This window comes from Corvus cornix, chromosome 2 (assembly GCF_000738735.6).
Source record: "Corvus cornix cornix isolate S_Up_H32 chromosome 2, ASM73873v5, whole genome shotgun sequence".
Classification (NCBI taxonomy): Eukaryota; Metazoa; Chordata; class Aves; order Passeriformes; family Corvidae; genus Corvus; species Corvus cornix.
Window position 1 is genome coordinate 99,981,812 of NC_046333.1, and position 24,116 is coordinate 100,005,927.

General features: G+C 37.8%; 1 protein-coding gene across 1 annotated transcript; it reads left to right on the forward strand.

Moving 5' to 3' along the window:
* Positions 1-1,157: 1,157 nt before the first annotated feature.
* MC2R (melanocortin 2 receptor) lies at positions 1,158-12,347 on the forward strand. Its single transcript, XM_010396272.4, has 2 exons — positions 1,158-1,236; positions 10,762-12,347. The coding sequence occupies exon 2, from the start codon at positions 10,899-10,901 to the stop codon at positions 11,856-11,858; it is 960 nt and encodes a 319-aa protein (XP_010394574.3). The 5' UTR covers positions 1,158-1,236; positions 10,762-10,898; the 3' UTR covers positions 11,859-12,347.
* Positions 12,348-24,116: the final 11,769 nt, after the last annotated feature.

Genomic DNA, 24,116 nt, shown 5'->3' on the forward strand with positions numbered 1-24,116 from the left:
TGGTAGCCTGGAAGCAAACAAATTTTCTCGGTTTATACTGGTAAGAATATAATTCTGCTTTTGGTCACTGCAATTTAATTGCTATTTAATAGATCCAAATGTGAAGTCTTTCCCTAGGGTAACTCACTTGCGCTATTCCTTCCCATTTGTTTCATTAATAGGGCCGACCACATCTTCAAGGAATATTGTTAAAGCCCAGTACATTTTTTTACCTTCATGACCTGAATTACATATCTTCATAATGACCACTTATATTTATTCAGACAAGTAGAGTTGGACTTTGGTGCTGCTGAGTTCTCTCTACTTTTCTGCTGAGTTTTCTGTTAACTTTTCAGTTCAGCCACCTGTTGTGTCTTTAGTAGAGATGTTAGAATGAAAACAAAGACAGTGACAATCATCTTGCTGGGCAATAAACATCTTATAACATCTCAACCATCTACCTGACTGTTTAAATACTATTTATAATACAGCCCATGGTCTTTTTCTGATTTACACACTCCTCCTGCCAAATATTAGGAGGGGAAGTTATAAAGAGGAGTAGCTGAAAACATAATCCATCTGAAACAGAGTATTTTCCCTTTGATTTGGCAATTTTTTTTCTTTTTTTTTTTCTTCCTTATAAATGTTTCAAGAGACAGTGAATTATTTATTTTAAAGAGACCCTAATTCAAGGTTATGCCAATGAAACAACTGTCGTCCTCTTTGATTTAGATGTTCCAATCTTTCCCTTACGCAAAGACTGTGTTGGCTTCATTTCCTTTATAAATAATCTTGCTCCCAGAGCTACCAGCAAACTGACTCACAGTTTGAGTGGTTTCACTAGCAGGTAAGTGGAGGTTTACTAAATATATCTAATGTCAGAAAGCCTCCTTGGAGAAATTAGTGAAATATGCAATGTTATTGTGGAAGGGAGTGCCATATTTCTAGTGTTCCCTAAAATCTTTCATCTCACAGTCATTCTTCTTTAAAGGAAAATTCTGGCAGGGATTTTATGCCTCTTACATGAAGACTGAGTAAGATTTTCCTCTTTGCCAATGGAAGAAGTTAACTTATACAGTAGGAAAACTTCTACTGAAATGTTTCTTATCTTTTGTATACTGTTTTTCCTGCTTCATCTATTTTTTTCTCTGCATCAGACAGAGGCCACACAACCCTCAGAGACTTTCTAGCTCGTCATCAATGAGTCTTCTTCTGGATCTGGACTGGGAATTATCTAAGGAGGGCTACTCCTGCCAGGTACGGTTTTGTTGTGTTCACTCTGCTCAGGGAAATCAAATTCTGTTCTCACTTGCTCAAGTGCAAATATTGAATAATTCCATTGATCTACCTGACAGTTACAGATTTCTCAGATGGCTGTGTGGTTTGGTGCACTCTATTGCCAATATTTTTAGATAGTTAATCCTGTGTCAGTCTGCAGCACGCAACAGAGGAAGGCAGAGGACAGCACCAATCTCTGCCTTGAAGCAGATAACCACAAATTAGGGCAGAATAAATGCCTCTATTTAACACATGTTGTTGTAGATACCTGAACTGATTGTTTATCCTTTGAATTTCCCTGTTAATTATTTCAGACCAGAAGCAGAAGCCAAATTTCACCACATGCACACACACATACCCCCATAGATACATGTAATTCCGTGATACCTGAGCAGAAGTGGAAATACCTGTTCTGCCACAGCATCATTGTCATAGGGGTTTCACATGCTAGTGCATGGAAAAGACAAGCTAAAATGACCTAATCTGAGTATCTTCATAAATCTCCCGGCTTTGGATGACAGCACACCTTTTGCAATGAGATTGTGTCTACTTCTACCTGTAGAAGAAGCCACGGTAGCTCTGAATGCCAACATGTAACCAGACTAAAGCTTTGTGTTGCCACTACTCCAAATGCTAGCAGATTTTTACAGGCTTGGAGAATTTAGATTTAAGTCCTTCCACACTTGTTTTTTTATTCATTCTCCCTCCCAGGCATATGGAATGAAGATGGCTATGAAAAAAACAAATCTAAAAGAGGTATTTTCTTCACTTTGCCCCCATTCTACAGGCTTCCCAGAGAAAATAATCATCTATTGAATTCACCTTTTAATCATTGTCTTTTCACTATTTTTACTTTTTAGCATAAATAGATGTAAATATATTTGTTCAGTGGCAAAACAAAAAGCACAATGACACTTTTAAGTAGCTCTCAGGAAAGAAGATGCTGTATCTTTGATGCATGGTTTTTTTTTCAATAAGACACAACTAATATGTACCATAAGATAATGCACTTAAACAGCAGGTGACATGCTATAAATCCACACCCTTGTTTTCTGTAATTTAAAAATATTAAATATTATTCTAATGATACCATCTACTTTGACTATTATTTTGTTTGCAACTACTGGAGCAGACACAGCCAGAGAAAAAGATGAATGGCTCCTTACAGAACACCTAGGAGTGCTTCCTTCTTTAGAGCAGAAACACAGGACTTCTTTTTCAAGAAATGGTTAATGCTTTTCTGTAAAGGAGATTTTCTTGATGCTTGTTGATAGCATTTTTGTGATGGTATTATTAATGGCAAACAATGATTTACTGGAAAGTATAAGAACAGAGCAATGGCCTCCAGAAATGTCACTTGAAGGCCTCTTGATTGATTTTACAATGATCCCAAAGAACTGTTTGCCCTGTGTTCAAATCCAATGTCATTTTTCATACCTTGTAGAAAGTTACAGCTATGTATAGGCTAAAAATTAATTTATTCTGGAAACAAATAGGAAATAATAGTGTAATAAAAACCAACTACAAAGTCTGGGGCACAATAACTAGTGTTTCAAAGAAACATGAATCTTTCCACTACAATCTTAATAGAGAAACATGTATTTAGTAGGCATTGATCACTGTAGCTTGTCACCAAGTCACTCCAATGGCTTGAGACTGATCTGAGGGTGAAGGATGTGACCAAAGGTTATAAGTACATTACTTCCAAAGCAGTTACCTGCATCAGGCACAGAAAGCTTGGTTTAGTTTTGGTTTGTTTTTCTTTTCCTTAGGTAGATTATGTTGTTAAAAACTGCAATTGACTAATAATTATATTTCTTAGTGTATCACAACAGCTATATTTCTTAATGTACCTCAACTTTACAAAGCAACAGAAGCTTTGCAGAGAGTGAGGTTCCACGTTTCAGAAAAAACCAGCTCTCATGATCACACATACTGTGCAGCAGAGACGGGGAAACCTTCACTGCATTTCGCTCCCTTCCCTGACAGCTCTGCATTAAACAACTTGCAGAAGTTCCCCTTCCCCAGGGCACAGTGTGCTGTCTGCACTGGTGGGAAGGCTGCTCTGAAGTGCAACTACTGAAAAAGGAAGCAAATTGCATTAATGAATTTATAGCCCTCGATTTTGTACAGGTCCTAGTTTAATCTCTAGAGGTTACTCGTTTTCAATAAATTGTCCACACACTTGATAAGAAGAAGATTATTTCACTAATGACTTTGTGAAATAAAGTCCACTAATGACTTTGTGGATATTCTGTGTTTATGTCTTGTGACAAAACAACAGTCTTTATATAACCACCAACAATTTATGCAGCTTTTTTTGGTTCCAGGTACTTCAGATAACAGCATAGGTTACAGTCTCAGAAATTGTATGTGAAAAGTGATACTGCCACAAGGAGTTAATCAATTAGAAAATGCTTCCTGGATTTTCAGCTTTAATTTCTTTTTCTCTCTGCCTTTTTAATGGTTCTTGCCATTTCATTCACAAACATCTTAAATAATTCCTTTTCCTCTCTGCTGCTGCAAGGATTTATTTTATTAAGGACATTAAGAACTCAGTCCATCTTTCTTTAATCCTTTTTACTTTTCCTGCTTCCAGTATCTTTCCTGAAACACCCAGAGCTATGCATGTTTTGAATGAAGCTACACTCACATCATAGAGACAGAAGGAGTCCTGGCCAGTTAGTTTCTGCATAGCTTAGATGCTTTATTGCAATTTTATTTTTTTGGCAACAAAATCATGTCATAGTGAATACACCTAACCTTAAATACAAATAAGAAAATCTTTCCTGGTTTTTCCTTATTCATAAAACAAACACATAATTGTGTTACCTTGGTGCTGATCTTATGGGAAAAAGAAAGAGAAGTACCCATAAGAAGTAAACCAAACTTCCAAATTTTTTTCAGCTGTAATCTTTGCAAGACCTCCAGTCTGTTCAGCTTATGATTTGGTCAGAAAATGCTTTTACGCAGTTTTCAAAGTCAGGAAAAAAAAATTCTCTTCAACATATACAGATATATCTTACATTTAAAATTTCAGCAAGTATGACTTGCACCTTAATTTCACTCTAGAAATGCTTTTTATGAGAAAGTCGCAATTGTAATCATGTGAGTGAAATTTTCTTAGTAGTTAGCCCAATTGGTATATGTTCAGCTTTAGATACAACATTTTTTTTCTGCATTTAGCTAGTATACATATACACTTCCCTTTTTTGGTTTTTTTTTTGCTTTTTTCTTCAAAATGTGCCATCTCTATCAGTGCAAAGTTATTTCTAAGAAAGTTGTGATGTTGAAATCATATGGGACATATACTCATTATTCTGGTGCAGTAAATCACCAAGATCCATGGCAGTGAACACCGTTATACAAAAGACATTTATCTAGGTCTGATGACGGGTCCTGAACTCAAGATTAGGAAACACAATGTTATATAATGTCCACTCATGTGAAGAATCAGAATAGCAGTAATCAGTCATTAATACCGGGCTAACACTATTTTCTTGAACACTAGAGGGAGATCAAAGCAAAAGAATAAATTGCCTAATACAGCATGGATACTAATTGCAGTTGTTAAAAAAATTTCAAAAGATTATGTGATAAAGATCCAGGTATCACAGTATCTTAATTTTTCCTCACTGTTCTTACATACCCTTATTTGATATTGTTTTACCTACACTGTCATTTTAAAAAAGAAAAGAAAAAAAGATAAAAATACTTAGAAGGAAAAGGATTATATCAAAGCCACCATTACTATATTCTGTATTGAAGTGGTTTTTCATACAAAATGTGTTTACTTTGATGAGAAGATTCAGGTTCTAGCAACTGAACAATGAAACGTGACCACACAGTACTTTTTTCTAGCTGTCCCTACAGCAGTAAGCAGGGAAAACTCATGTTTCTGAAAGACCTTCCCTGGAAAGAGATCTTTCTGTTCCATCTCAATGCCAGCAACTGAGACCGTTCACATTAAGAGGAGGATGGAAATTAATGCTGTCACTCTTTTGCGCTCCCAGCCACTGTTTTGTTCAGTGTCTACTGAACAAAGTTGTTAACATAAAATGCCTATTTTAAAATATAGACTTTCTTGGTTTTTTATGAAAGAAAGTATCTAATGCGCACCCTTTAGCCATCTCAGTTACTGATGGGAGGTAACAATGCTTTCAGGAGGATTCCCAAATAAAGGAACAATACTTAGACAATATTGAAGAACTGTGCTGCCACTAAATTTTAGCAACTTTCTTGAATGCTTCCTATACCGTTTGGGTCTGCTTAATAAGTGGTGAGAGATTTAAAATCGAGGTCATCTGAGGAAACTAGTTCCTTCAATAGTTTAACAAATACAGCTGAGGATGTTTCACTTATGATCTGCTACTGTTCCTCAAGCAGGCAGGTTTCTGTTTGGAGTTTTTTTGTACGGGCCATGCTGAGGTACCTTAAGCATGGCCAACCTAGCAGTGAGTGAGATATTTTCAGTACTTGGAGACAGACAGAAAGCTGCAGGAAGTAGAGACTCTCACCCTTAGGAGTATGTATATTTTAGAGTAATTCCTCTGACACAGTTACTTCTAATGACTCTAAAGAACCATACAATGGGCAGGGCAAGGCAGAATCAGGCTTGATGTGTTTTTTCACTTACTTGCTTGTTCCGGGTTAAGCCAGGCTGGCAGACAAAAAGAAATGCTAATTAGCATGCGTAAGGATCATGCTGTCCTCCTAACTCACCTGCCTGTAACAGGTCCAGTCCTTCTTGTCCCCATGAAAGCCATTGCCTCCCTACTAAATACAAAAAAAAAAAAACGAAAAAAATGGTTGCCATTTTTCTTGTTCCTTAGCTTTAAAAATTAAGCCTCCACATCCACGTTTTTGACCGGCTTGTTTCCTTCCTAAATGTCTGGTGCACCCAGAAAAGCTAGAAACAAGGGAAAAGGTATTTGTCCATAGTTTTTTGTCAAATGTATTTTGATACAAAACTGTAAGAGCTTGAACATGAGTGACCGAAAAAATACATCGCTCCCATCCGTGGGACTTTGGCTGCTGGCATTTTCAGACAAAGAACGTCATTCTAAGCAGCACCAGACCACTTAACCGGTCACACACAGCTTCTCCAACCACCTCACAAGGGATTCATGTTCCACTAGGGCAAGGTTTTAAAAGGGGAACCAAACTGAACAGATTACCAGGTGTGCCAATGATAAAGCTTTGGACTTAGCTAGAGATAATGACAATAGAAGCAACTGCTAATACATTGGAGACTTTTGGGGATTGAGGAAAGGTTATGGCATTTCTAGTGACAAATAAGCACCTCTGTATATACTGAGTGGGTTATTAAATATCCCAAACCACTTACTCTGTTCCCTTCCTTCTAAATTACATTTTTCAGAAAATTTAGATACATTCACATATTCCATGGTTCTGGAAAGAAATCATTGCAAATACATAATTGGCTCATTATCACAGCTGTTTTATGCAGCCCTAAAGCTAAAGAGACTACTCAGTACCCTTTCAGGTTTTATTTACTGACAGCTATTTAGAGAGTAAATATATATTGGGGTCTCTACAATAAAGGGAAGCTATTTGCTTTGCTATTAAAACAACAACAGATGCAAATAAAGCTCTGGGAAATTATACAGCATTTAAGGTTCATAATTTTTAACTATTTCTTTTCATTATAGTTCACAGCTGAAATTACTTTCATTGCTATTGCAGCTGACCTAGCCAGTTTATTTAATATTTTGGGATTGAGGGAAATGTGTTGTTTATTTATTCAGTGAATTAAGTTTTCATCCAATTAAAAAAAAATAAAGCAAGAGCAGACCTATTATTCCCAGACCTTTCAGATGCTAAGCTGTTGTATTTCTACTGCAGAGAAATTTGTATTTTAGTTATCAGTAGGCACAGGGCACACAGGAGAGAGTTATGGTTTGTGCCCCAGGCTAATGGTCTGGAGTACTGGGAGTTCCCAGCATCCACAAGGGTATTCTCAGCCTTACCACAGCTGAAGCGCTGGGGCTGGCTTTTAGCTGTGTAATACAAACCAGCGCAAACACACTTTCAAAGTGACAAGAGTGTCGTAAGGAGCCACGCCATAATCATGGTGATTACAGTTGTCAGATAATCTGGTTTTGATTTGTTTCCTAAGTTTGTACAATATTGTCAGTATAGTTTCTGGTCCTGGCTTCCATTCTCTCAGTTTGCTGCTTCATCTTCCTTTAGATAGCTACCAATCGAAAAGAAATTGATGATAGTACTACAAATATATGCCTTTTTAGTACTGCCATCAGCTCATTGCCCATTATACCAGCTTGGGAGACTGCCTCCTGCTAGATAAATAATGTTTCTGAATATCCAGTGTTAATGAGCTGTTGATTTCTCCATCCAGGACCTAACTTAAACAAGGATGGGTTGAATTTTTTGCAGTATGTTATACAGCTACATTTGCAGATGTGTTTCAGATTTTAAGTCTTTCATTGCCATTCATTGTTTTTTGACTGTTTTACATTTCTTGCTACAGTCAGGCAGACTTATTCTTAGACCATGAATAACCTCAAAAAAGGTAAAATCCAAATAATTCAGCTATTGACAGGAAAATCAGAATTGTCCTATATGTCAATTTCTTTTTTAATTGTTATGTTTTATTTTTAATAGTTCTGAAATCTACACACTAGCTGGGAAAGGTTGGCTTTGCAGGTACCTGCAAAAGATAAATCTGAGATATTTCAGAGGGTGAGGGGCATGGACCCTTTATCTGCACAGTACAATGACAAAGAAAACCGTCAAGGTACTGACAGTGGAGAGGAAATCAGTTGCATCCAAACTGTCTCTGTTATTAACACAGGAGTGTAAACATTTTTTTGCCTTTTATACTTGTGCGAAATGACCTTGGCTCTAATTTCTGTAGACAGTAGAAATATGCACCCAAGCTTCAAGGTGTCTTCTTTTCACATTAGCTTTTAGGACACTGTTAAGATGCAATTATTGAAAGATGCCTCTGCCCGAGTGAAGGTGAAGACAAGACCATGTGCCAAAGCCAATGTTGCAGATTTTATTTAACAGTATATATGAGGCAGAGAGATAGAAAGAAAGAAAAGGGGGAGGAGGGAAGAGAGAGGGAGATCAAGCAAAAGGCCATCACCACCCATGGATCCACTGGTGTCCTGTTGGTCCTTCTTCACCCTGGGCTTCTTGGTGCTGGAGGTCCCAGGGTTGTTCTTCTGAGGGTACCACTGATGTTACTCACCATGTTCACAACAGCTTTACCTCCCACATGTAGTCTGTCTGTTCCTACACTGCTTAGAACTGCTAAACTACATCATGCATGCTACCTGGTAAACGTGTAGCAGTGAAAAGAATCCTGTAACTGTAGAACTTACTGCAGATGTATGACATAATGTCTATTGTGCAGATGAAGCACTGGATTTGTGACCCATGCAAAACACTGTCTCCATAGATATTTCCGTCTGGGATGTCTGAGATTGAAATAAGACCGTGCACCACACTGAAGCATCAGAAATGAGATAATTGGCAAGATCTTTGATGGAACCCTAATAGTATAGCATGCAATAGTCATGTGCACATACTGAAATGAGAATCTCTGAAACAAGGTGGTCTTTTTCTGGCTTTCTATTAATTGATGGAAAACAACATTAAGTGATGTAATTATTCAGTTTACTGTAAATACACCAAAGCCGCTATAAGTTCTTACCAAACTTAATACAAAGTTACTGTAAAATTATAAGTAGCAGATGTAATATACCATGTCATTCATAATATCATATATTTTCAGTGAAGGAAACTATGTTTTTCAGGTAGATTATTTCAGCAATACAACTATATCAGCAAAGATGCATTCTTGAAGAACAGTTTTGAGAAAACAGCAACTTAATAAACGTTTGCCAGCTGATTCTCCTGTTTAAATCCTATCTAAATGAAGTTTTGTCTGAAGTGTCTGTGCTGACTACCTATAAAGAGTGAAACTTTTTAACAGAGTGCTAGATTAGATATCATAAAACTTAACCGTGACAGTAGCTCCAGGTGAGAATAGGAAAAACATACCATTACAAAGACATTGTCAAGTAACTTAGTAACTCCTTCCTTCACACACTGACAGATGTTGACCTAATTATCTTTGGGAATGTTCATGTACGCTGCAGTGCAATACAGTTTGTTTTGTCCACTACACAGCCTGTGTTTTCAGATATGTATGGGTACTCTCTTTCGTTGAATTCATGAGAGCAGGTGTTCCAAGTCTTGTTTGTATACAAAATAATTAGAACTTTTGACTTCTCCCATTGAAACAGTAACAGTGTGTTATAGTATTCAGCAGCCCCGATTATGAACAAACGGCCAAAGGAATTTCAAGACTTACGGATATGAAAGTGTAAAAGAAAGCTGGTTTAAACTTAAAAACAGAGGGATAATCATGAAATTATAGACTCATTTAGGCTGGAAAGGACCTTTAAGATCATTGAGTTCAACCATTAACCCAGCACTGCCAAGTCCACCACTAAACCATGTTCCTAAGTGTCACATCCAAACCACTTAAATACCTCATGGGATGGTGACTCACCCACTTCTCTGGACAGCCTGATCCAGTGCTTGACAACCCTTTCAGTGAAAATATAGCTTTTTAAAGGGGATTTTCTAAATACCAGAACTGCATCTGCATTTCCCAAGATTGGCTATAAAGATGAGAAGAAAAAGTCTTTCTTATCGTTTATGGGTTGTATTCAGGCTAAACTAATATCATATCAATTTATACGTTAATAAAAAGAGTAAAAATCTATTCCTTTGGAAAGATTCCTATGTGCTTGGATACAGTTTAGATCAGGATTATTATGGGGAAAAGAAAACACCATCTTGGTGCTGTAATCAACATTTGGGGTTTTAGATAGTTTTAAAATACAGACAAGAAATTTTGTACTTTGGATCTTAGAAATATATTCATTAAATCAAAAGACAGTTTCAATTTAAATGAAAAGGAAGCCTCTCACCAGTATCTAACATGCCTCTAAATACATCAATATTTACAAATATTCACATCTAAATTGAGGGCATTTCATTACACCATCAACAGTGTGGAGGTAAACATGTTACTGCTCTGGACATGAGTTTGTCTTGGCTTTAGTCTTATTTGTGTCTAATAATACCGAACATGTCATGAGAAATGCCAGGCTTTCTCGAAGCAAATAGCTGGGCCAGTAAAGATTCCCAGACTATTGAAGTCTGTCAGATCAATTCCAGTAAATGTGGGACGCCCACTGGTAAAGAAAACTACACATATTTTTAAAACTACTTTGAAGCTAAAAGAGAATTTACATTTCGATTTTTTCTAAGGCTCTGTGAAGCCTTGAACAGTTCTTATTTCATCCAACACAATTGTGTTTCTGTATGGTGATTATTCATGTGCTTTAAACTGCAATAGATGATACTTTAAATGTCTGTTTTTACCTCATCTATGTGGTCAATTTCTTCTTGATATTTATGTTTCTACGTGTTTTATTGTAGGAGACATTCCAAACATTTCAGTTAAGTCTTAAAATTGCTCCAGATAAAGGAGAAAGCCTTGATCAAAAGAAGGTCAGCTTCAGAATAAAGCCAAACCTGAAAAAGAAGCAACCCAGGCTCTTTCCACGACCAGAAGAATGAGCACTGAGAGACCTTCCAACTTAATCAAACACCCAGGGCAGACCAGCATTCCATCCCTCGAAAACATAAGTGATTTTTCATTAAATATCACTGACTGCACCCAGGTTGTCGTGCCAGAGGAAGTTTTTTTCACTGTTGCTGCCGCTGGGATACTGGAAAATCTACTTATCCTTATTGCTGTTGTTAGAAATAAGAATTTACACTTGCCCATGTACTTCTTCATTTCCAGTTTAGCCATTTCAGACATGTTAGGTAGCTTGTACAAAACCCTGGAGAACATCTTTATCATCTTGTGTAAAATGGGATACCTGACACGTCATGGAGACTTTGAGAAAAAACTGGATGATGCCATGGATTCCATGTTCATTCTGTCTTTGCTGGGGTCTATTTTCAGCTTGCTAGCTATCGCAGCAGATAGATACATCACTATCTTCTATGCTTTGCGGTACCACAATATCATGACATTGAGGAGGGCCTTGGTTATCCTGGCAATCATTTGGACGTTCTGTGCCGGCAGCAGCATTGCCATTGCCCTCTTCTCCTATGAAGCAGCAACTGTCATTCCTTTCACCATCCTGTTCCCTCTGATGATGTTTTTCATACTGTGCCTCTATGTCCACATGTTCCTCCTGGCTCGATCTCACGCCAAAAAGATCGCCTCACTGCCCACCAGCACAGTCCATCACAGAACTAACATGAAAGGAGCAATTACACTGACTATTTTTCTTGGAGTTTTCCTTTGCTGTTGGGCTCCCTTTGTTCTCCACATCCTCTTAGCAAGGTTTTGCCCACATAACCCTTACTGTGCCTGCTACATGTCCATTTTCCACGTGAATGGAACACTCATAATGTGCAATGCCATCATCAACCCTATGATTTTTGCATTCCGGAGCCCAGAATTGCGAAGTACATTTAAGAAGATGTTCTACTGTTCCAGGTCAAACTGGAACTGGTAAACAGTTCATCAAAAATGAAGATTATAGAAGCACTTATGGAGCGCTGTGCATGATCAGTGTGCAGAGTTAAAAATACCACCAATCAGACCCAAAGTAATAATATGCTTGCAGTATACTGCCAATGATTTTTCAGAGGGCTACCAAATAATGGATAAAAACTAAGTAAGCACACAAATCTTTGTCAATGAGACCTCAAAACTACGCTAATTCTGCTGATAATTTTCATGCAAGGAAAAAAAAAAGAAAACTGTCTTAATTATCTTTTGCTATTTCACAAAAATTCAAACTAAATCTGCATCATGTTGCCTTACCCCAGAGATGAGCCAACTCATTTTGTACCAATAATTTCAATTCAATGCATATATTACTTAAAAATTCTGTTGTTTAAATTGCAATGAAGTTATCATTTGTTTCTAAACTGCACATTTGTATAAACGTCTACAATTAAGTAGAAAACATGGGCATGTAACTTTACTGAAAAAGTGAACTCATGACTCTTCTTTAACATCTATCTCCTCAAAATCATGCAATTAGTGATCTCTAAGTTTCAAAAACCATTTTTGGAGTGCAAGCCCAAAAGAATAGAATATTTTGATTTAAAAGCTAGTTTTAGCCACTGAAGAGTTATTTCCAATATAAAGTTGTCATGCCAGCAAAGACAGGTTTTAAATTTTAAAACCTCTAAGCCAAGTCTGGACTAGCAAAGGGAATTGCTGAGCTCGTCAGTGCCAGTTCTCTTCAATAAAATAATAAGCTCCACAGATACTAAAAGCACTTTGATTCACCATGACATGCTACAAAACAGAATTTAAAAAACATGATACCAGAGACAAAATTCAAACACTTCCAAGGAAGTCAACCACCTGGGTAAGAAAGCAGCTAGCCAGTCTGGAAGGATGCTACAATGCAGGTTGTAATTTATAAACCCTTGCGAGAAAACTTTGAATTGTTTCTGCCAAAATAATACAGAACTCACAAAACTTTGAGGCAGAATAGTTTTCAGCATCAAAACATCCTGAAGCAGTCCAGAGCATATGGTGAGGAATTGACCTCACAATAATTCAGGGAAGTCATTCAGCTGTGCCAGAGAGTAGTAAGAGAATTTCAAGACTAAGGAATATGGACAAAACATATGAATTCAGGTAGACTTGGGCTTACAGATGAAGTTATAAGGGGCAATAAACCTGAAAGTCTCTACAGAACTAAGTAAAGAAAACAAAGTAGAAAAGAGATACTGAAGTGAAAATTATTCAAACCTGTGCATTTATTGCAAAAAACAGTTTCATCTATAAAATGCAAGCTCAGAAGGGAGCTCAGGTATAATCACACATTTTATTTTAATAAGAATTTTTTCATTTCCTTTGAAAAGCAGAATAAATGTGAAACTGCACAGCAAGAAATTACTGTTAGACTTGGGGAAAAAAAAAGAAAAAAATGTACAGTATTAAAGAAAAGCCAAAACAAAACATCTACAGTACTGCAATGCCCTGTGCACACAAATTATGAACTTGAAAATGATTAAAAATATTGGACAGAAAATTGTGATTTAGGCAGCCCTTACATTAACTCCACAGTGCATAAATTATCAACCAATCTACCTTCTCTCAAAACATTATTTTCCACCTGCTTCCCTAAAACAGACATAGTTAAGAGAGGTAAGTAGCCTCCACCAAGTTGGAAGTGACTGCATCTCGTAAGGAAGCCTACTCTAACTCTACACATGCAAAGATTCCATGTTCACACTGAGCTGTCCAAATGTAAACGATTTGTATCATAAAATATTAACCTCATAACATCTAAACATGGAGAAATAATTATTAAAGAAAACACTATACATTTAGCCCCACAATGAGGAACATGCAAGGGAGACTCATGTCAAAATCAAAAATTCAGCAGTAAAACATATCACTGAAATTCTGTATAAAGTCCTTTGATAAGGACTCCTCTCATGGAGACGCTGGCAATTAGGGCTTGGAAAGGTAGCCCTGTGAAAGCTGGGGGTGAACAAGGTCATGGCTACAGCAGACCTCAGGTGGTGCCACCAGCTACTGCTTTCTTCTAGCACACCAGCAAGTGGCAGCTCAGGCTGGTTCTGAGGCAGGTTGGTTAGGCCTGGCTGCCTTCGGCCCTCATCTGACTGCCCTCACCTACAGAAAAGTCTCAAGAAATGGCTGGTGCCAAATTCCCTTTGCAGCATCCCCAGGAACAAGGGAAAGAGGCGGTGGTTGCTCACAGGCCCCAGGAGACAGAGCCCAGCTCCCACCCCCACACTGACATCACTTGCTTTGCAACAAGGACCTGGGCTTCTACCTTGCCAAAAAAATCCATTCCACAGCCACGTTTTTGACTGTGCTCCTCTGAGTGAGCCCTCCTTCAAGGACAGAGCAAACTGTTCTCCAGTAACCCAACATCTGCCCACTCTTTCCCAAACTATCCCACTGCCTTTCCCAGCACCATCCCCAAGCCTCCAGTCACCACTTATCTGCAAAACCCAGAGCAGCTGTGGTTACCCAGGGTATGGACCAGCGAATTTTTTTTTCCATCTAGCTTGTTAAAACAAGTAGTCAACACCTAAGCAGAAAGATTTTGGTAGGTTTTATCCCACATTTCTTCCTTAGACTTAAAAGTATTTCTGCAGTTACTGACATTGAATCTCAGATTGCCATGAGATCCAAGCACTGTCTGGAACTGGTTCCCACCTCCTGTTACCAGAAATTAAGTGCCTGTTCTCTGTAGCCTACCTGGACTCATCTGTGGATACACTCAAATCAACACCCCAAAGTGTCTGTTGCTGTCATAATGCCTGAGCAACACCCAAACTTACAGTTCAGGATTATGTCTTTAAATTGGTGTAGCACTCGATGGCTCTTGCTGTTATATTCTGTGTCTAATACACAGACAACTAGATTGGGAAAAAGCTGCAGGGCAAAGAGTTGCAAATTATGAGAACTGCTTATTTTTCTCAATTTTTCTTTTAGAGACAACAGGATTTGCCATGCTCACTGTGCAAATTTGTAAGAAATGAAGACCCTGTGCATTTGCAATACAGCTGAAATCTGTGTCTACAATACTAGATCTCAAGCTGAGCCTCGGGGTTATGTAAGGAGTCGATATGAAATTCAAAAGACACATATAAAACTTTTCTTTCAGTTTGCACTAGTTGTGATTAAATGGAGCATTCTTTTGAAGATACTTCTTTTCTGGGAAGAAAGAGTCAGGAAGAACACAAAATATAATTGAATAAAAAATCTTCTAGAATTATTTTAATTTTTCAGTCTGCCTGCATCTCTTGCATGCTAGCAGATGGGCAAATCTCTACACATTATCTCCTAATGTAAATTTGACTTGCATTTTAATTGTTGTGCAGTGTCCAAGCAAGTTTCTCTCTCACATACCAATGTCTCCATATATTTCCCTATAGTGCTTTTTGAACAGATTCTTTAAGCCATAATTTTTTGAAGTTCTCATTGTATTGTGAATAAGTTACTATTAAAATTCTCCCCTGATATATTAATGTATAAAAGTGAAGGCTTTTCTCAGATTTTGGGACTTTCCTTCATCTGCCCGGAAATGTTTAGAAAGCAGAATTGTACCTTAGCTTTGGGAGAAAAAAAGTTCATTTTGGATACTACCAGAAGCTAACAAGCCTGAAAGGAACATCTAGTTCCTTTCAAGCAACACTACAATCAATGTTTCATTTGGAAGTGTCCACAGAACTTCACACGCCTGTGGCAACAAAACATTTCCCAGTCACTTACTGCACAACCAAAGAAGAAAAGCTCCTCTTCTCTTTTTGCTGTTTTGAACTGAACTTCATGTTCAGGAATAAAGTGAACAAATCTGATAAAGGCACCCGGGAGAATTAATTCCACTGAAAGAGTCGGTATGCCAGTGAGAGACAAACTTGCAGTTTGATTTTGTTCACAAATTAGCAAGACAAACACCATTTATTCATGAGAAAATATATATTAGAGTTTATTTATGTGAGAAAAATCTTGTTTCAATGAATTATGGTTCGGGACAAGACTTTCAGAAAAATAGGTGTCTTTAAACTCCTATTAGCTGAACAAAATTTCAGTTTTTCAAACAAAACTAAACTCTTCAAATGATAAATTTATTCAAACAGAATTATAGCCAAGTAGGGCATGTTTTTTAATTCTCTAAAGGTAATTTCAGCAGAGAGATACCCATTGTGTCCTTATCATCCAACAGCACTTTAAGACAGCTTCATTTGAAGTGTCATTTCTCAGAAGACACAATGCTGTTGTAAGCTTCCAATTCAAAGGGATGACTTAAAGTACAATTCTGGAAAACTGAGTGTGACCAGTAATGAAAAACTTTTCATGTCCACTTGAAAGAAGTCTTCTGATGTCCTCAAGTCCCCTCACATCTATTAGACAAAATCAGACTACTGAGCTGTCACACATAATCTAATGAGTGACCATTAACTGTCAAATAATTCTGGATAACCCATCTGGAGTACAAATGCCTAGTGAGTAACTAAAATTATTTATTGCTTTCAAGAATTTTGTTGGGTTTTTACATTGAGACTATAAGATAGGTTTGTTACTCCACATTCCTTTGTTTCCTCAGCACCTTTACTCTACCATTTATTACAGTTTCAGTACCTGAACAGCTACCCCTAAACTTTGCATGAACTATCTGGATAAAGGCAGAGTCAGTCAAAAACCATTTGTGAATGAGAGGAGTTAATCCATTGGCAACTTTTCACCCTCTGACAACCTAACCAAGGATAGAGGAGATGGAGCACATGGCCCGGGTGGACACTTGTATTGACATTTCAGCTGTAGTCAGCTGTACAGAAGGGTGTCCAGTACAAACAGACAGATTGCTCTGATGGACCCCAAAAGAGTCCCATGGCCCCTGCAGTGCCCTGACTCTGACCTGGTGGCTACAAGGTCAGGCAATTAAAAACCACTTCAAAAGAGTCAGAAGTCTCTCCAGTGCCTCTGTGTCATCACACCATGAGAGCATTCAGCCCTGCAGGGAGTCTTGGTGTCAGCATAACACCATGAGGTATAATGCAGCCTCTAAAGCCAGAAAGAAATGTCTTCAGCCCCTTTAAAATCCCATCATGTAGGTTTTTCTGGATAATTGTCTCTGACAATTTAAATTTGGTCTCAGGGCTTGGTGGCATTGAAAGTCTTGGGGAGATGTCTTCCAACTCAGAAATAGCTTTCTGGTCCAGGGGCTTCTGCAGCTATTCACTTTCAAAATTAATTAGTATTGTCCATCATTCTAAATATACATTTGAGCATTCATCTGAATTTTAAAGAGTGATCTACAGAGTTGCTTGATGCAACCATTTCAATCTCACAGTCCGCACTCTTACATTTTCATTTACTTGAGAAATGAAACCACTGCCAAGTAATTTGGGTAATCATATCATCTTGTGTGACAGCCAAACCTGTCTTAACTACCAGTCAGTGCAATGAGGAAAAAAGGGAGAGGGGAAAAAATGCTTCAGCCCAGGTCGGAGGGCAAGCCGAGAGGAACTGATGGAGGCCTCAGGGCACTCATCTGCCCTTTGCCTCCTCTCAGATCACAGCAGAGCCTTTGAAAGAGAGGGGAGTTGGATAAAAGGCAGCTGCTCGCTCCTGGATGACCAAGCAGCGGAAAGAAGCACAGGTTGCAAGTAAGAGCTGGCTGGTTAATAAGGGGCTGAGACTGGCAGCGTTTCCTGTTAGAGGAGCTGGCATTAGGGGCAGTTAAAAGCCTGGGAAAAGGCCCAGAGAAAAGAGTCGATGAAGAATAGTAATTTTTTTAAATAACAGTGTTAAATGAGCAAAATCAATTGTTCAGCCTTTTTCTATACATAGGGATCTTTTCTGAAGACTTTGTCTGGGTGGCTCAGGAGTATCAGGGGTACAAGAAAGCTCATCACACGGAGGCATTCCTGGGTTCCCAAGCTGGAAACATTGCCAGAAAAGTCAAGGTCAGGTTAGGAGAGACAAGGGCAGGGAAGAAAACAATTTCTAAGACTGGGTAGCACAGCATGGAACAGAGAAAGAAAACAGGTGGAGATTACATACTCATCTTGCATTGCTGGAAAGAACTGTGTAGAGCTAAGAGAGAACTAGAAATGAAAGAAGTAACATTCAGGGTCAGACAAACAACAGAAACGTTGAGATGAGTGAAAAGAGCAGTGATGTCCAGAACACAGCTTTTCCTCCTGATTTGCAATAACAACCAATAATTGGTGCATCCATTTGATTTAGAGACCAAAGATGACTTGAAGTCTTTCTTTGGATATGTGTAAATAAAATGATACCATAACTCATGGAAGGAATCCAAAACAGGTCCAGAAGAATCTATCATGTAAACAGGAGTGATGTTTGTGCTTTACAGCTTAATTATTAATTTATTTTTCATTTCCTTTCAAAAATGTTCTGTTTCTTCCTTAAATCATCATCATAAAATTCTCTGTCATGATCCTGGTCCCTGTTAATGTATCATGTCTGGAGGTCAGTCGCAATATAATCAGATTAGCATGGTGCTTCTGGTATTTCAAAAAATAACCTGGTCATTTAAAATTTAAAACATATTGCACAGTCATTTGAAATTCAGATGTTGAGGTTTCAAAAATATCTCATGCATTATATGCTTTACATCCACTCTGTAACAAAGCACCTTACAGTGCACTTTCCTCAGCTGATTTTCCTTCCGGCAACTGAGGCGTGATCGCAAAATTTTGCTTTCACATGATTAAAGTTACCTAATTTAATATCTGTACTAACATTCAGTAGTCTATTCAAATGTTTGTCTTCTTATGTTTGAAACAGAAAGTTTGAATAAAAGGCAGTACTGTGAAAAAGGAGGGCTAAGTAAACTGAAAGACTTTGGTGGAATTTGGTGCCTAAGACAGAAAGACCTACAGCTGTATCTGGTTTTTTTGCAAGCGAATGCACATGACCTCAGATGACTCTCTATATTACACTAAGCCTGTAATGGGGAAATTTTACCCTAAAGAAGATAGATAAGTTTATTAAATCATCTCATATTCCCTGCAGCTAGCTTTGGAGTATCCCAATCTTTCAGTTTAAGGGTTTAGAAAATGTTCTCCTGAGACTACATGATAGGAAATGAGGGGGAAGAAAAACGTCTTCTGAATTAAGTCTGCTCCTCCAGCCCTTCTAGCTATATTAATGAGAAAGCCTTCCCCCTAAGGAATATGTCATACCAACTGGCAATGTTTTGAAACAAATACCTAAAATAAGAGCCAGAAATAGCATTTGGCAGTTCAAAAATGCATCTGTTCTCTTAATAACACTTTCATATCAGTATTTTTGGGTCACAGATGAATCAATATGAAAATGAAAGTGGTTTTACTTCAGACTAGTTTTACTTGCACCGATTTCAAACTGAGGCACACTTTTTTGTCCACTGGTGAATCTCTTCCAAAAAATATATTTGCTCAGGTCGGCTAAGTAAGTCCTTGGCCTGGTTTGTGCACTTGACCAGTTACCAACTTCTCCACAACAGACAGAAATGCAGATTGCCTTGTCTGTGAGTTTGTGTGCCCAGGACACAGCTTCATTCATTAAGACAGCAGTGGGGAGAAGAGACTTTTTCCATAAGAGAGAAATCTGATGCACCTGCAGCACACTGGGTGATAGTCCCTCCAGGGTCTGAGAGAGGATACTGGTAGGAGAAGCCACGCTCTCAAAGTGCACAGACCTCTGCAGCAAAGCGTGGCAGCCAGAGCTACACGATGGCAAACGCAGAGCAAAGGAGCTGTCAGGAAATGTAGCCTTAAGAGAAAGAAAAGGCAAAGAAACCAACTGCTTCATTTTAGTACTGCTTTCTAACAGGAGAAATAGTGTCAGTTATCAAGAGAAAAATATCAACCACCACAGCACCCAGGATACTGTGGGTTGCAAGAAGTTGGCAAAATAGCTAAGAAATGAGAAACAACTAAAGACAGAATATTATGAACTAAGTTTAAAACTTAAACTTTTAAGTTTAAACTTTTACAAAGTATATGATTGGTAAAAAAGGAATTTAATTCTAACCTTCAAGCCTAGCAATCTGTGAATAACCTGAAGTGCACTGTGATTTTTGAAATGTTTGGCTTTTGAAGGATATTCTAATATCTGTTGTTGCCTGCATTTACTAGAATCCCTTTTATCCATCAACAATAGAGACACTTTGCTGCATTTTAAAAATCTTTTTTTCAAAAATCATAGTGTGCACTTTCAAGACCTATTCTTTGCTGCTAAATCTTCTACACTTTTTGTCATGGCTCACTCACCTAGGCTAGTTATCTCAGGGCATTTGCTTCAAGGACAATACTTAAATTTATTACAATAATATTAGCCGGAGTGAAGGTCCTCTGATAAAGTAATAAACACATTGAAAAGTGGGAAGGACATGTGGTGACCATGTGGAGGAAATATTCTTGTAACGGGGATAGGAGGTCCCTCATGCTTTCCTCCATAAAAGCCAAGGTGGGTCAGGCTAATAGTGTCTGAGCTGCATTATAGGAAAAGCTGCAGAACATTTCATCCCACCCTCACCACTGTAGATGAGGGATCCCAAGAACTAGGACCTCTTTGCTGTCAGCACACACACATACCCACATGCACACCAGAAGGTCTCTGCAGCTGAAAAAATTGTTCTTTAAAGGAATTAGTACATTAAATTAAAGGATAAAATCATTATTAGCTGGTCAAAAGGAGACTGTATCTGGAAGTAGGGGCCAAAATGCAGCCAGCTTCTGAGGAGAAGGTTAAGGAAAGAGAAGGTAAGTAACAGGCTGATGATATTCCAGGGAGGGAAGAAAACAACTGTGTCGAAACCCAAACATGGTTTATCCTGCAAGAAAGAAGTTAAAGGTAGAAAAATAACCCCTACAATAAACAGAGGAGTGAATTAATTAATTTTAGTACTTAGTGCTGTAGACTGATCTCCGCATGTGTTTTTATGGATTTTTTGCCCCTGTTTATATCACAAGGGCTTTCTAAAAAATTGTTCTAACTCTTGGGTTTTGACTCTTTACCAAAGATACACAACAAGAGCAGTGGATTTACTGTGTGGAATTTAACAGCCCATACTCTAGCTTCCTTAAGGAATAGTAGCATCTCTTCAGGAGACAACTGCTGTAGCAAAGCATGAAGGTGAGAGTAAATAGCAGATATTTGAAATACACTTTCAAATATATCCTTCCAAGGGAGAAAATTAGCCATAATATATGGCTAATAAAATATAATATAATAATAAAATAATATAATAGATACTAATATAACAATATAATATAATATGATATAATATAATAATAATATGGAAGGCAGTACCCACACTTCAGTTATCATTGCTTCCTCTCCATTCCCTGGTCACCTCTTGCTGTCTACATTTCAAATGTATGTGCACATGTTCAAAATTTAGATCAAGATTCAGTGTGTCCTCAGCTGTCTAAAAATAAATTTGTGTGTTATTTTTGGCATCTTTTATAGACGATTTGACAAGTTACCAAAACCACAATTACATACACATGAAACACAACAGTACCCACCCCCAGGGCTGAGCAGGCAGCAGCAGACAAGGAGAAGAAATGCAAGTAGATCCTTTTTTAAGACATGAGGAAATGATAAATTGACAACCCATGAGGACAAGAGAATTAAGGGACTGCATGTCTCATGCTGATGCACAATTTGCTTAAATCTATCCTTAGTTTTGCTTAAATCTATCCTTAGTTTTGCAGCCCATGACCTTTGGATCTGTATACAGATGCCTGTTGTTCAGTACCCTTTTGTTCTAGGAAAAATGTCTTTCCCAACTATGGTTCTCAGCTAGTTGCACAAGTTTCCTAATAAAGAAATGAGCTATTACACCAGTATGGCTTTAGGTCCCTTAGAATGGTCACAAGTATCTATGCTGCTGTAGGGGAAATTAGAAGAGCCAGAGAAACACATGCCCACGCAGAATCTGATCAAAACAAAGGCTCTCAAAGGAGAGTGTTACAGAGACCAGTCCTCTTGCCTTCATTTACAGGGGTGAGTTCTACCTACCCTGAAAACTACTGAAAAATAATTTGACATTTGACATTTAACTAATCACCTCACAATTTTGTCTCCACTAGACCGACTGAGTTCTTGAACCACATACTCTTGGCTGTCAGCACTCTGTGCTTATCTCTGACATGGGATGAAGTTCCAAAGAGCTGTTTGTACATGTGGACAAAACAGGAAGATTAACAACAGCCACCTAAAAAATTTTATCAGGAGGTTCAGATGCGTTTGATGGGCTGTTAGCACTTAGATCACCCACATGTACCACTTGTCAGATGAATAAAGGAAAAGATAGATGATAGATAGATAGATAGATAGATAATGTTCCATCATTATTAAGCTATTTTGCCCCTTCAGAAGCAAAGTTAGACACTCAATAAAGCAGTACAAAAGCCTCAGAGACAGAAGCTGAGGGGTAAGAAAAAATACATTTTTGGGAAAGACAAACAGAAGCAACCCAAATAACGATGCCAATATGATCAAAGCACAAAGGACAGTGACTATTTCCCAGTAATAAATGGACATGAAGGGATAATGGCTGTAGGGGAATTAAAAACGTCACATACTTGCAGAAACAAAAAAATAGAAACAGTGTTGCCATCTACAGCACTGATGATGTTCAAAACCTTAATGATGAAGGAAACATCTAAAGAATTAATGATTCAAATACTGGAGGGGCAAGGGGGAGGGGGGTGGAATTCGAGAATCAGAATCTTCCTACAACTCTCACTACAGTTCTTATTTACAGGGACTTTGTGAATCTAATAAATTATTATACTAATGAAGATAGCTTTCATGTGCCAGAGACAGAATTGCAGGCCAAGGAAAGGTTCAAAATTCCTCAAAATGAAAGCATAAAGCTATGTCTTATATTTTATGCCTCATTTTGGCACAGTATTTTATTTGCCAGAATGAAAGGGGCTTGTTACTTCTGTTAATCTCTTTTACAGACAGGAGTTTCCCAATCTCTTGCTGCAGCCATTGGCTTTAAAAACATGAGTATTTTGCAGTTCAAGGTAAGCACAGTAAAATTTTATGCACTTAGCCATGACAGCACTTGATTTAAAGCCAATGAAATGATTACTGAAAGAAATCCCGAGCATATTTTGCAGATAAGTCATTACTTTGCCTGGACTCTGAGAGCCCCAGTGATCAAAAATTTGTATCTCTTACAGAGGAAAAATCAAACAATTACAGTAATTAACCAAGGAACAATAATGGTATCTCCATTAAAGAGGGTAATGTATTCCCTTCCAAAAGACATATCCCAATCTTATTTATTAACAGACATGTCACATTGGCAGGAGATTAAACACTTTCCTTTATCATTCACTGAGAATCTTGTTACATCTACTTAAGTCAAAGGCTATCAGAAAACAATAAGTTCTTCACTTCCTTTTTGCTACATTGATTAAAGTAAAAGGTATTTCTCTACCTTGTCATGTCAGATTGAATCTAAGTGCTTACAACACCATTATCACCATGGCAGCTATATTCATAGTGTTCTTCATTGCCTTCCTAGCCACTGTAACTGCTATTTTGACAAACATTTTAAAAAAACTTAAAATTGCTCAAAAAGCTCTTCATAGATGAATTTTCTTATGTATAAATTTACCTTTTCCCCAGATAATTACAAGAGTGTTCTCCAATGAAATTACTTTTCTTTCAAAAACCCTCTATTGATTTTATTTGTAAAAGCTGACAGCAAAACTAAAATAGTTCAAAATCAATTGGTTTTGGGGTTTTTTTTCCCACAAAGTAGAAAGCTATAAATGTTACTTGAGATGATAAATGGAACAAGGACATTTTGATAATGTGAAGGCAGATATCTTGGGGACAAAGGTTGGTAACCACAGTCCTGACCATCTCTAGTAGTTGCATAACTAAATATTTTGAAAGAGAGTAGAAAAAACAAACCTAATAGTGCTGCCAAAAAAAAGTGACTAAATTTGCAGAAAGCCAGAGTGAATAGTTACTAATTAGTCCCTTACCCAGCCAGAGATAAATATCTGTGTTTCATGGAAACATGTTTTGGCTTCTTTAATTATTATTATAATTACAGTGAGTAACTGAGGATTCACAGACAGAGTGTATTTGTAGGCAATGGAATAAATACATGCAGTGAGCTTCAGAGAGATGATGGCAAAGGAAAACCAGTAAGCAGGCAGCTGGGAATATCGTGTGTCTTACCCTGGAAGAATGTGTGGCATGGTGTGCTGCCACTGGCTGA